The sequence below is a fragment of the Macrobrachium nipponense genome, chromosome 7, assembly GCF_015104395.2.
Source record: "Macrobrachium nipponense isolate FS-2020 chromosome 7, ASM1510439v2, whole genome shotgun sequence".
NCBI classification, from domain to species: Eukaryota; Metazoa; Arthropoda; class Malacostraca; order Decapoda; family Palaemonidae; genus Macrobrachium; species Macrobrachium nipponense.
Genome location: NC_061109.1, coordinates 91,809,466 through 91,823,577, shown reverse-complemented (window position 1 = coordinate 91,823,577; position 14,112 = coordinate 91,809,466). Strand labels below are relative to the sequence as shown.

At 39.3% G+C, this 14,112-nt stretch overlaps 1 protein-coding gene across 1 annotated transcript in view; it reads left to right on the top strand.

Annotated features, from left to right (window-relative positions):
• The first annotated feature begins 1,350 nt into the window (after positions 1–1,350).
• The window catches only part of LOC135217651 (uncharacterized), a 112,135-nt gene continuing 99,373 nt past the window's right edge, over positions 1,351–14,112 (top strand). Inside the window, exons 1-2 of the mRNA XM_064253616.1 lie at positions 1,351–1,504; positions 8,967–9,067. Of these exons, the coding sequence (XP_064109686.1) occupies positions 8,968–9,067 (100 nt within the window). The 5' untranslated portion in view covers positions 1,351–1,504; position 8,967. The remainder of the gene's footprint in view (positions 1,505–8,966; positions 9,068–14,112) is intronic.

The following is a 14,112-nucleotide window of genomic DNA, read 5'->3' as shown; positions in this document are numbered from 1 at the left end:
AATGGAATAAAAGGAGAAGATACAAATTTTTTTATGCTGTGAGGAAAAAAATGTAAATTTAGAACATTTCTTACTCTACTGCCCAACATACAGTGAGATTAGAAATAGATATAGTTTTGTGCAGCAACCATATCAGGAAAATAAAGCGGAATTGATAGCTAATAATGCCAAATATACTGTTATTTGCAGATCTACTGACGGTTGAAGCTGATAATAGGGAAGAATTTCTAAAAGAATTGTTGTATTACAAAGAAGAAATTCAAACAAACACAAGCAAAGGAGGAATAAAACAAGCAAGGGAGCCGTTTCAAGGGATATGGAGCCGTTTCAAAGAGTATCCCACCTACTACTACTACTGCAACAAGGACTAGAGTAATATACTAATATATAACGATGATGTGGAGAATATGGAGCACATAGAAGGAATAAAAATAGTTAAGAATATAAAATACCTAGGCATGACAATTAACAACATGAAAGACTGCTTCAGAGAACAGATAAAAAGGGCCCAAATTAAAGCAAAGTAGATGGCAAATATGGCTAATGCAGTCATCAATAAAAGCTGTAGCAGAGTAAAAATAGGAAAATTGTACTGGAAAGGACTAGCGATGCCATCATTCATGTATGCAATGGAAGTCATAAAACTTGACAAGAAAACTATAAATGAATTTCAGAAGATAGACAATCAAGTATTTAGAGCAATTTTGAAAGCGCCAAGTTACACAGCAAGTTGTGCGTTCAGATCTGCAATAGGGGCCTCTTCCTACCACTCAAGAGATATCAAGAATAAACTATTCTACCTGAAACATACACTGAAGAGTGGTGGAAATAGGCTCCTATATGAGAAAACCATGGATCAATATGAAAAAAAAACCTGGATAATGCAAGTAAAAGAGTATATGAAAGAACTAAACATAGACTTAGGTAAAATTGAAGCAGTTAAGAAAAATAATAAACAATTGGTACAGAAAAGCGTGGCAGAAAGAAATGAATGAAAAGTCAACGTTAAGAATCTACAGAAAATATAAAGAAAACATAAGAGAAGAAACACTGAAAAAGCAATGCTGATCAGTAGGGATAGACTAGGTATACTACGATTAAATGATAGAAATAGGATAAAAGGAGAAGATACAAAATGTTTATGCTGTGAGGAACAAAATGAAAATTTAGAACATTTCTTACTTTACTGTCCAGCATACAATGAGATTAGAAATAGATATAGCTTCATGCAGCAACCATATCAAGAAAATAAAGAGGAATTAGTAGCAAATATACTCTTATTGGTAGTTCTACTGAGGGAAGAAGTGGAGAATAGGAAAGATTTTATAAAAGAAATGTGGTATTTCAGAGAGAAGAAGCTCAAGCAAACACAAACAAAGGAGGAATAAAAGAAGCAAGGGAGCCGTTTCAAAGACATATCCCACCCAGTACTACTACTACTACTTCTCTCGATGTGCTAGGCTAACCTATATTTTTTCCAACTGCATAGTACTACTACTCCTAGGTAATACCCCTATTTGTCACCTTTTGCTCATGTATTTGTTTAGTAGGTACCTAGCTAGTAATATGCTTAAGCTACGCCATTTGTTTGTGTCCATGATACCTAGGCTACCTACTACTTACTACTACAGCCTTTTGTTTGTGTTCATGATATTAGCCTACCTACTAGAATATCAACAGCCTTTTGTTTGTTACTACTATACTACCTAGTATCTAGCCTATAGTAGTATGTTCATCCTCAAGGGGCTGGTATTGCAAAACTTTACAACAGTCGCCGACCGAGACGGTTTACACTTTTTTTTTTCTTTTTTTTTTGTGTGGGTTTGTGGTTGGCAGGGCATGTCACCCTAAGGTAGGTTAGGTAGGTAAGATCTGGTTAGGTCAGGACCTGGCATTATAGAAAAGGTTAGGTTTATTTATCCCTGAGGAACCTGGCCCGATCGACAATTGTTGGGAATCAGGCTGCTCAACTAGGCCCTAGTAGTAGGTACCTAGTATTGTCAACTAGCCTATTGTAAAGTTTTACCGCTGATCCTACTAGGGCAAATGACCGAGCAGCAACATAGCAGCCACCTCTAACAGAATGCAGCCACCTTCCCAATAAGGTACGTTCTTGAATTTGCTGCCATGAGCATCAGTCAAGAGTTGTGGCCCATCCAGGCAGCACACTGAGACCTCTACGCTCCTCTCAAAGTATGTGTTTTCTCCTAAATTATGAAATAACTAATGGCATACTTCAAGTACTTTTTCAGGGAGTTGTGGCATTCTGAGAGAGGTGGCTGCTAAGTCACCACTCAGTTATTTAGTACCCTATAGTTTCACACGTAAACTGATAGGTACTGAATCCGAAGGGGGTGCTAACAGTCTTCAGTGTTACCCAGATACAATACCTAGGCTATGGGAAAACTAGCCTTACAATTACGTATGTGGGACTTCATTGTGAATCCTGATTTGTTCCTCAACAAATACAAACTTTCATTCTTTACATTAGGAAAAAGCTTATTCACGAGCTGGAACAGTTGTTAAGAAGTTATTGACAAGGTTGTTAACAATATATGAGTATGGGGAAGCCCTAACCAACTGTCAGTCAACATTCCACTTTGCTTTCAGCTGCCGTTGGATGCAGACATCATTTCTTCAACTCAATGCAACTGCCTTCAGTGTTGAACATTTCATGCTGTGTGATTTTGGGTATTTTGGTTATTCATTTTTTCTGTGTGATTGATTTGTTGTGTTTAATTCATGAATGAGTTAAACCCTTGGATCAAATATGCTGTCCTCTTCCTCTACACTGAGGAAGCCTGTTGCTATCACATGCTGTTATGGGATTGATAGATCTGTGAGCAATTCTTTGCCAGTATTGGTATTGACTGGCATACACTGTGCATGTATTGCAGAAAACATTTGTTCAATCTCGGAGGATCCATGTTCTGGCTGTCAGAATAGTGGGTAAAGTTTACAACCAAGAAGAACATGGCTAGGAAGACCTCACAATTGTAAGTGGAGGGAATACTCCACAAGTGACACCAAAAGTCTTCAGCACCTTCCTCCCTTCCTGCCAAACTTCCACCCACTGTTTTGAATCCAGAGGGAGCCATCTCACATACATTGTCTCACATTGATCTCGCACTCTATCTTTGGGCATAAGGAAGACTTCACTACTAACCTGGCTGTTTTTGTAGAACTGTAGGATGCCAAGAAACTTAGGGTGTAATGGATGGATGGCTGAATTATGAACTTAAGGGACAAGCCAAGCACTGGGGCCTATTTTGGTCATTCAAGGGAGCCTCGAGTACGAAAGCCCCCAAGGCCTGCAAACTCAATACCAGCTCAAAGAAGTCCGATCTAAGACTGCTACTGTGCCTGCCTCTTTCTGAGTTTCTTTGGACACTCGGGTAGAGACTGCTCTTGTTGGTCGTTTTGTATGAGATTTGAGAGTGTCGAGTGTTTTGAGCACTCGAGTTTCCATGGAACCTTGAGTAGTGCCCCAAACCAGCACTGGAGTCTGCTCCCCAGTCTGATGTAGTAAGTACAAGGGAAAGTGCTGAAGCACACAAGTGCTTCTACACTTCTTGCCATTACAGCTTCGAGTAATTGGACAGGTTCCCAACCCAGTGCTTTGGAGTCAAGGGCCCAAGCACCCGGAGACGCAGTGAGGAGATCCCTGTACAGTCTTCTTCTCATCAGGAGGTTACGGCCACAAAGATGACTGGAGCTCATCAAGAAAACTGCGCAAGTTCACATCCTCCAGTTTCTTAGTACTTGACTCCAGCCAGCTCTCCTTCACATTCACGTGATTGACCCCATTTGCATGAGTGCGCATGGGTACATTTGCATGAACTTCTACATTCTCCTTGTGACAGCACCTTGCCAAAGTCTAGGTGCCCTCCTAGACCCATGCTGCCATCCACATGTTTGCAACCGCCTACAGCCTTCCTCTCCTGCTGGCTCTTCCAGTAGGACAAGTAAGAGTGCTGAATCCCCCTCACCTGTCCCCTCAACCTCCTGAGGTTACTCCAGGAGGCATGAGTTGGACATGAGGGACTCTGATGAGTATGCTTCCTCTTGTTGGAGTTCTATCACAAAGGCCTCCGCCCTGGGTTCGGTTCTCGGACCAACTCGGTTGTACGCCCAAGTGGTTAAGGAAGGATCCCAGGATGAGGATACCCCCCAAGATACAGAGGACCTTTGCATTGCGCAGATTCATCAGCACAATGATCTCCGGGAAGGGACCATGGCTTCTTCTGTGGATTGTTCTTCACACCTAAAATCTTTTTGAGGTCCAAAAAAGGAACCAAAAGCTTCGGTGGTGCTGCCATGGTCTGCGCTTTCCAAAGGGGTACTCAATCAAGTGAATGACCTGGTCTCTGGAGAGGATAATTCACTTCATTCGAACTGTTTGGAGAACCTTCTTCCCCCTCCTCTACCTCTCCGGACTGGAAGCTTCAGAGCTCAACGAAAGTTTCGACACTTGCTTATAGACGCCTTTCCAATGGCTGTCTGAGGGGGCGACTGCCCGTGGGCAGACCCAAGTGACTTCCCTTGGGCTTCCAGTATGGCTTCTCCCAGATTCAGGGGAGTGTGTCAGGGACCTTTGCCTAGGAGAATCAGCAGAACAGATAGCCAGTTCTTCCACAAACAATTCACTTGCACTATCACCACCTTGATTACTTACCTTCTCCATTAGGGCTTGAAATGAAGAACTTAATTGAGCCATAGACTAAAATTTATGATACTAAACTTATGGTTTAATTTCGACTCCAGCTTTGACTGTAATTCGGCAATGGCATTGGGGGCATTAATGAGGGAGTCAGATAAAGGTTGTGGTGTTAAGATTGGGGAAGGAATAGGAGGCATCACAGGTACAGAGGCAGGTAGGTCAAAACTACTATCTTGACTAGCATTCGTCTTGTCTAAGATTAGCCTTTCTCTTCCTATCCCTTTCTAGGTTATTTAAATGAGAAGACAAAAGTTTCCATTGTTTAATATCCCAATCTAAACATTCCTCACATGATAACGTTAGTGAACAAATTTGACCCCTGCATAAAGTGCAAATTGTGTGTGAGTCATACTTTAAGGAAGTCAGTCTCATATTACAACCTTTGCTGCAATAAAGAGTTAAAAACAAACTAGCGTCAGACATCGTCAATGTTGGAAAAAAATTTCAAGCAAAATACAGAAAACTTTCGGTCCAAATGTGAGGAAAAGTCTTTAAATAAAATTCTAAGCTTGCTGACAGGGTCCTGGACTAGGTAAATTGTCATGGGGCAAGATAATTAACTCATCAGAGGAGACAATATAACCTGGGTTTAAGTGTGATGCCGACCTTACAGGTAGACCTGAACTTGACGCACTTGGTGCCTAGTGTCTCACTAGATTTCCTTGGGTTTGAGACTCTCTCTCTCTCTCTCTCTCTCTCTCTCTCTTCGAGGTGATGTCAGAATTGACAACCATGGCCACTCTCTAAGCAGTCTCTAGATTTGACATATGGTCCATTGCTGTAGCCTACACATCACCATGCCCCTGATGAGGATGGTTCCTTCAAAATCCTTTAAGAAGATTTAGGAAAAAATCCTTTGACTCAAACAAAAGAGGTTGTAGAATTTGAATTACAGTGGTCCCCCCGTATTCGCGGGGGATGCGTACCAGACCCAGGGTGACCAGACGTCCCGTATTTGAAGGGATTCTCCCATATCTATGACATTTGTCCCGTGTCCCATATCAACCCGCCTTGGGACGCCTTTTGTCCCGTATTTTCAATATTTGAAAAAAAAAATTACAATACACAAGTGAAATTTTGCAAAATACGGGGTAAAGGCGGCCGACTAAAATTGGCAACGGTGCAGTGGGCCGAGAACGAACAAATCTGTCCTTGGTATTTGATTTTTTAAACATAAAGCAGCATGTCCGACAAAAAGTGCAACAAAAAAGTGAAAAGCAAATGTACTTTTAGACCAGAGGGGCAAAATTACAGTGATTTAAAGCAATGGCTCGTCCCCCAAAACAACAGCAAAAGCGGTGCAAACTGCAAAATATGCTCGAAGAATTTTAGCATTACACACGGTGGACTGAGGGATGTGCGACAGCACGGATCAACAGCAGCACAAATCAAATAAACAAGCAGCCTCACTGCCTCAGCTGCAGCAGTGTTAGGAATAAGATCATTAATCCCAGCAAAAAACTGTACAGAGGCAGAAATGGTGTATATATATAAAATTTATATATATATAATAATGGGATATATCTATATATATATATATATATATATATATATTATATAATATAATATATTAACAAGGCAGTCCCCGGGTTACGACGGGGGTTCCGTTCTTGAGACGCGTCGTAAGCCGAAAATCGTCGTAAGCCGGAACGACGCTTGGAAATATGTCTTAAACTAATAAAAAGTTATAAAAACCTTACTTGTAATCCTTTGGTTACACTACATGTCGTTTCCTGTAGTTTTATGTACAACCTGGAGTTATTTTCATAAAAGAATGCTGGTTCTTGAAGGTAAAAACTATTGTAATCCTCTGGTGACACTACATTCTTGAAGTTTTAATGTACAACCTGGAGTGATTTTTGCAAAATCTTGAGGGCTACAAGAACAGCTGATTACTATTTACGTATCATATAGACTAATTAAAGTAAATGTATCTTTAAATAGGCTTATATATTAGTATCAACAAAACATTTCCTGCCATGAGTCAGAGGCCGTTTAATGAAACTAACACTTTCTCTTGTCCTATCTGTTCAGAAAATAAACGTTACGTCAATCCCCGAGACATTGTTGCCAAAGCGTCTCTCTCTCTCTCTCTCTCTCTCTCTCATCAAATTACATTGGAAACTTGACATACGATTGCCCTAATATACGAATGTTTTGAGATATAACAGAAAATTTGCGAAAATACAAGCTTTGATATACAACGAAATATTTGAGATACGATTTTGCGATGAGTGTTAGTTGTATAGGCGACCGATAAATGGCGTTCAGTCTGTTTGTTTGTTGGTGCTGCATGTTAACACGTCGTTGTTTAGTTCGTTGTATTTGCGCCTATTTTTCGTGTTATTTTGTCTATTTTATTATTAACCATGGGTCTCAAAGCTAAAGACAAAGCAGGTGATAAGAAAAACCCAAGAAAATGATTTCGATGGAAGCAAAACATGAAATTATAGCAAAGCATGAACGTCGTTCGTATCGTCGATTTGGCAAACGAGTATGGTCGAAATCCTTCTACAATATCCACGATCATCAAGCAGAAGGAAGCTATAAAAAACCCCCGAGACCATTGTTGCCAAAGCGTCTCTCTCTCTCTCTCTCTCTCTCTCTCTCTCTCTCCTCTCTCTCTCTCTCTCTCTCTGATCAAATTACGTACTGGATATTGTCTCTCTTTGGATACTTCGATTTTGCCAAATATTGAGGGCTACAAGAACAGTTGATTACTATTTACGTATCATATAGACTAATTAAAGTAAACGTATCTTTAAATAGGCTTATATTATTAGTATCAACAAACATTTACTGGCATGAGTCAGAGGCCGTTAACGAAACGAACACTTCTCGTCCTTAACTCGAGCGTCGGAAGACGCCTCTCTTCTCTCTCTCTCTCTCGTCCTCTCTCTCTCTCTCTCTCTCTGATCAAATTACTGGATAATGTCTCTCTTTGGATACTTGGAATTTGCGTTGTAATCTAACCAGAAACTTCGTTTTTGTTATTATTACTGGAAACAAGCAATGATTTTTTCATTATTTGCGCTTTTTGGACTGTTATATGTAAACTAGTATGTATTCATTCGCTCGGTAAACTAGCTTCTGCATATGAGGCGTCACTAAAAAACATAGAAAAATACAACATAAAAAGTGTCGAAAATCATCATAATCTCAAAATTTTTTGTTGTAATCTAACCAGAAACTTATTTTTATTAATATACTGTGCTAAACTATAAAGGATTTTTATCATAGTATGCGTTTTTTAAAAGCGTCGTTTAACTCGGAGCGTCGGAAGCGTCAGCGTCGTAACCTCGGAACAAGCGTCGTAACCCAGGACGGATTTTTCCATTGAATATTTAAGAAAAAGCGTCGTAACCTCGGAACGTCGTAAGCCGGAACCGTCGTAACCCGGGGACCGCCTGTATATATATATATATATATATATATATATATATATATATATATATATATATAATATAACTACCTTTCCAATTTATGTGTCCCGTATTTCAATTTTCAAAATCTGGTCACCCTGACCAGACCCCCCCATGAATAGTTAGAACCCGCGAATGTTTGGAACCCCTATAAAAATGCTAAAAACAGCCTATTTTGTTAGTTAAAACTCAAGAAAACCCCACTAAAAATTTTCCTACATAGTTTTTTTAATAGTTTTATCACAAAAAGTGCATTTTATGATAAAATTCATCAAAGAAACCAGGAATTTGTGGATATTTATCATAGAAAAATACAGCAAATGCGCGAATTTTCCGCGAATAATGCAGGGAAACGTTCCCGAGAGAAATCCGCGAATGTGTGAGTCCGCGAATCTGGAGAACGCGAATACGGGGCATCCACTGTACTTATATCCTTATGATTAAAACATTGATTAAATCTTCAAGAGGCCATGCTTCTTTATATGTGGGCCATTACTATGTGATCAAGGACTATGTACTATAGCAATTATACTCACTTAGAAAGGACTTTGACCACTTTAGGGAAATGATTCTCTTGCACATTACTTTTTATTGTGATTTTGAGGTCTTATGCTTCTTTTTATCCAGTGTAGGTATTTAATGCCACTGTGTTTCTTATTTTCATATTTAAACTTTTGCTGGTAAGTAAATTGACCAATCAAATACATTATGTTGGATTGCCATTTAGTTTTGTAATATGTATAATATAGTAATATTATATGGTTCTAATTCAGTACATGGAGAGATGGATAACATTTGTTAGAATTTATTTTTTATAATTTCAGAATGATGGATGAAGATACAGTTCGTTGTAGGAAATGTCGCAAAGTACTTCTTGCTGATCTTGAAGGTCTTCAAAATGCCCATGGCCAAAAACACCAAGGAGGTAAGTTACAGTGAAATTTTGTAGCTAAAATTTTAGTTATACTGTAAAATACTGGACGTTAGAGCACTAAGGCATGAATGCACTGGTTTTGTATCATATTTAGTGTCAGGAAAGCCATGAGTCACTTATTTTTCAATATTCACTTATCTGCCACTAGGAGGAGTCCAACTTAGCTTGTTATGCCTCTCATTTGAAGCTTCATTTTGCTTGAAGAATATTTTGAGTTCTGAAGGAAGCAAATTTAATTACTACATTAAAAAATTTTTAAATAATGAATAGTAAATACATTTGTAAAAGAGATAGATACTGTATTTGAATCACTTTTCTCTCTGTTTACTTCAGTCAGTAAGTAACTGTCCAACATTCATATTGTCATCGATGGAGAAGGATAAAAGCCATGATAATTTCCATAATAGTAATAAAGAAATAAAGTTACAAAAATAACTATTAATTTTCTTAAGGGTAAGGTCTAGGGGGAAGGCATAGGTCATGAGGTACGTAATCTGAAGGCAGTAACTCTTGTAGGATGTCTAGACGACATTTCTCTTAGTATGCTGAGAGTGAACATGGTTCATGTATTTGCATATTTAATGGAGTTGAAAAGCTTGAGTAAGTCCTTCCCAGAGTCATGGATCTTCTGAAGATGCAGGTGACTCATTTATTGGAGATAATAAGCATATATATCCTCCCTATGTTCATGGAACTATGTGGGTAGTATCCAGCTTTGTTAAGGGCCTTAAATCAAGGCAAAGAAAGGAATTCTTTCTTTATTCCCGGTATGGCCTAAGAGAGATTGAATGGCAAAGAAACTTAGTCTATACTCTATTTTTTTTCATCTGTCCATCCGCCTGTGGTGTTTTTGTATGGTAACACTGCGTCCCGGGCTTTAGATAGTTACATTCAGCTTACATTCAACGTTTATAATAATATCCTATTTCGAATATTAACGGTGTAATTCGCATACAGTAAATTATTAAAACACTTTTCAGTTACAAATGTACTCCCAGTTATCCTTTTATTTACCTAAAACTTACAATTAGCGTAACCATACAAAAACACCACAGGCGGATGTACAGATGAAAAAAACAGAGTATAGGTAGCATAGTTATGTAGAAAAGAAAATCGTATAGTCATCCGGACCTTAGTGAGTGTGACAGCCTCCAGCGGAACACAGTTCATTAACATAACATATAACTTGGAGAAACAGAATGCAAAGAAAATGTTTTAGCTACAAAATTATCTGCCAAAAAATAATCCCACTGATTTCAGCTTCTTGTGCTTTTGACCTTATCCAGCAAAACATGCTCTGCACTGACTTGCCTCAATGACACAGGTGCCAACAGAAGACTATCTAGGGTATTAAGTGGGCTAAAGAAGACTGATCCATAGGTTCCTGAGAAGATTTAGAAGGACCTTTAAGAACTGGAAAGAGATCCCATCTGGGAAGTTTGTTCTGGTGAACCTCCACTGAAGGACCCACTAAAAGTCTACAAAGATCAGACTTTTAAAATAAATTACAGGCAGTCCCCGGGTTACGACGGGGTTCCGTTCTTGAGACGCATTGTAACCCGAAAATTGTCGTAAGCCGGAACATCACCAAAAATCCTAAGAAAACCTTACTTTTAATGCTTTGGGTGCATTGAAAACTATGTAAACTGGATTCTTTTTGCATTTTGCATCAAAAAACCTTCAAATATTGATTATTTTGCATTTTTGGTGTCATATTTCTTCTGCCAGATTGAGCGTTGTAGGCATCGTAACCCTGGAACATGCGTCATAACCCTGGAAATAATTTCTGATGAATATAATTTAAAAGTTCCTTAACTACCTTGAAGAAGGAAGAGGGGGCATCCAAATTATAGCAGCATTTCTTGGTGATCAGCAAGTCACCTGATTTAGAAGCAAGTGTTCTAGTGACCATGTTTGCCTGATCTTGTTCTAATGAGTTGTAGACTGAGCACTTAGAGATGTGAGCTTTAAAAAATATCTGCATCTCCTAAGATCCAATGATGTTTTATGCACTCAGTGATCGTTATCCCTTGGGTTGTGGAGAACCAGAAGAGTTGAAATAAGGCAGAGATACAGAATTAGTGAAGTGACAGGTAGCATAAAGTAGACTGTGTTGGGAAGTGCATATGTGCAGATGTGCAGATATAATCAACTTGGGAAATTTCGTGATATCTTTGAATTTAATTTTTAAAGACAAATGAAGGATACTCACGACTTTACATAAAAATATGTTCCTTGCCTAGTAACAGACTGCTATTTTCACATTATGTACAAACACCTTCATAGGGCTTAGCGACAAATTTCATTCAACGCATGTACAATGTGTTCCTAATGTACTCTTGTAGGTTTTGTTTAGATTTTGTTTGATTTGGGTATTATTTCTTTAGTATTTGGTTCAGAATATAGTTTAATTAAGCCTTTAACTACATGACACTGATGTCCTTAGTTACTGAAATGTCGTGTCCATGGCGAGGGACTATGTAATCTCCTCAGTCATCATCCATTTTGTTCTGATCAGGCAGCTCAAAATAGGTATACGGTACTATAATGTGTTTCTCTTGTTATTCAAGCAGTTTTTGTCTACATTCTAGCAACAAACGGCAATATTTCATTTCCATCATGCAAGATAATCTCAGACCTTTAGTAATGAATATGGTGATGTTTGTTATATCGTAGTTACACACAAACCCTCCGAGTTATGGGGAGTCCCAGCCATGATCTTTCCATAACCAGTTTTACAACAGAAGTTACCAGAGTACAGCTCATTTGTGCTAGACCATGGGTTATGATGGAGGACATTTTTCCCGCACCTATGGGACATTTTAGAGGCTTATGCCTTCCTCTCCATTTTTGTCTGATCATCCTAAATTTCAGTTGGACTCGTTGACTCCCAGTGGCCATGCACCAAGTGGTTCCCAGATCTATTGGCTCTGTTTTATTTGAGATTCCCCCATGGCACAGCCTTCTGTGCCAGCTGCATGTGAGAGGTATTACCATGCAGTGGAACTTCATGCCTGGAGTCTATCCAGCATCTCTTGCTTGCGAGAGGGATGTTTCACGGTGCATAAACAAAACGTCTGGATACTTGCGTAATATTCAGCAGCTGTGTACCAGGGGAAATGAACTGTCATCTGGAGTTTGTATAGTAAACAAGGTATCTCTTCACTCAGCATCTATTCAGCAGGTAGCGGACTTTCTCACCCTTCTTTGTAGTGAGAAGCTAATCTTTGTCTCAGCTATTAAGGGTAATAGAACTGCCCTTGGTCAAGTCCTTTGATTGAAGGAAATAGATCTCTCATCCCCGAGAGAGATTGTTATACTTCTGATAGGTTTCAAATGGTCTTGCCCACTAAGGTAACTCAACCCCCTGACTGGTTGCAATTCTCATCTTTGGAGCCTAGCTCATTCGTCATACGAGCTGTTGAGAGGGTCATTGGACAGAGTTCTGACTCTAAGATTGCTTTTTCTTTGCTTATCCTAGCTTCAGCAAATAGAGTAGACAAGTTTCGTAGCCTTCTATGCTAACCACTGGATGGGATGGGGATCTGTTACGTTCAAGTTGGTCTTGGAATTTGTAACCGAGACTCAGAATCCATAGGTCCCTGACACTGGATTTGAGTCCGTTTAAATCCCCCTGCTTAAGGACTTTGTAGGTATGATCAGAACAAGACGCTACTTTGTCCGGTTAGTGTGCTATGGTACTACCTTAAGAGAAATCTGCATTTCAGGCCTCGGTGTTGACGCTTCTTCAATAGTAACAACTTGACCAAGGAAGAGGTGTCCAAGAGCACATCCTCTTTCAAGGTCTGTGAGATACCACCAGGCTTGCTCTTCGTTTGACGAGGTAAACGAGAGTTCAGTCGCACCAGATCACATTTACCTCGGATCATCTTCAGAACTTGCCCATAAGTCTTTGGACACGCTTCCTTGGATCTTATGGTTCATCCGGCTCCCTAAGGGGATGTGTGCATCTCGTCTAAGGTGTTTGGTAAGCATGAGAGATGGGATGTGAGAGACTGGTCTCATTTCTTCTCTCTTTTACCTCTCTCTCTCTTTAGACAAAGAGACAGTTAGTGAGCCGTCACATGTTGGACAGACGAGTTTGTAGGTGACTATACAACAAGGATATCCTGTCCTTTCATTTTGTGTAGATGGTGTGGATGCATGTCCCCACCCTCTCTGGAGAAAAGGGGAAACAGGGATAGACAATAAAGCAACCCTGTCTCTAACACTCTTGGGTTCTTACAAGCCTTTTTTAACTTTCTTTTCAAAGTAATGACGCAACTCATTACATAGTGGGCTTTAAGCCCAGAAGTCTAGCAGTTGCAACATCTCACTTGTACAAAAAGCTAGAGGTGCAGGATACCTTTCTCTCAGCTCTTCCAGACCAGGAAGGTAATCCCAGGTGGGTAGAGCCAAACCAGTCAGGCTAAGTTCCTTATGTAAAGACTGAAGATTTGTACTTTATGTGTAGGAGCAAATAACAAATTTTTTAAGTAATTTTTATTTATCCTACAATACGAACTTAAAGGTCTTTACATTTACGGGCCACCTCAGCCACTCCTCATTCTGATACCTGTGCCAAAAGGCAAAGTGGAGTGCAGACCATTGAGTGGGTGGGGCTTTCCCCTACCATCATTAGTTAACGACCTTGTCTAAAAGTTAAAAGGCCCTTCCAGCTCACATCTGCAAGCTAAATCCATGTGAAAAGACCTTCAGGTTTGTAAGTTAGAAAAAAAAAATTTAAATATTTACTTGATTTGAATGCACTATGCTGTATTGAAAGTTTTGTGTTCTATGCACAATATTTTATTTTTACTTGAGTATAGTTTGATGTCTTCCATCCTAATTATTAATTAAGTTGTGTACATAATTTAATAGTCTTATACTCTCATGCTGTCTACAGTATGTTTTAGTTTGTTTGCACAATGTGTTTAGGATTATAGTACTGTTTTCATACAATCAACTTACCTGTCAGATATATACATAGCTAAGACTCCGTCGTCCCCGACAGAAATTCAAATTTCGCGCCACTC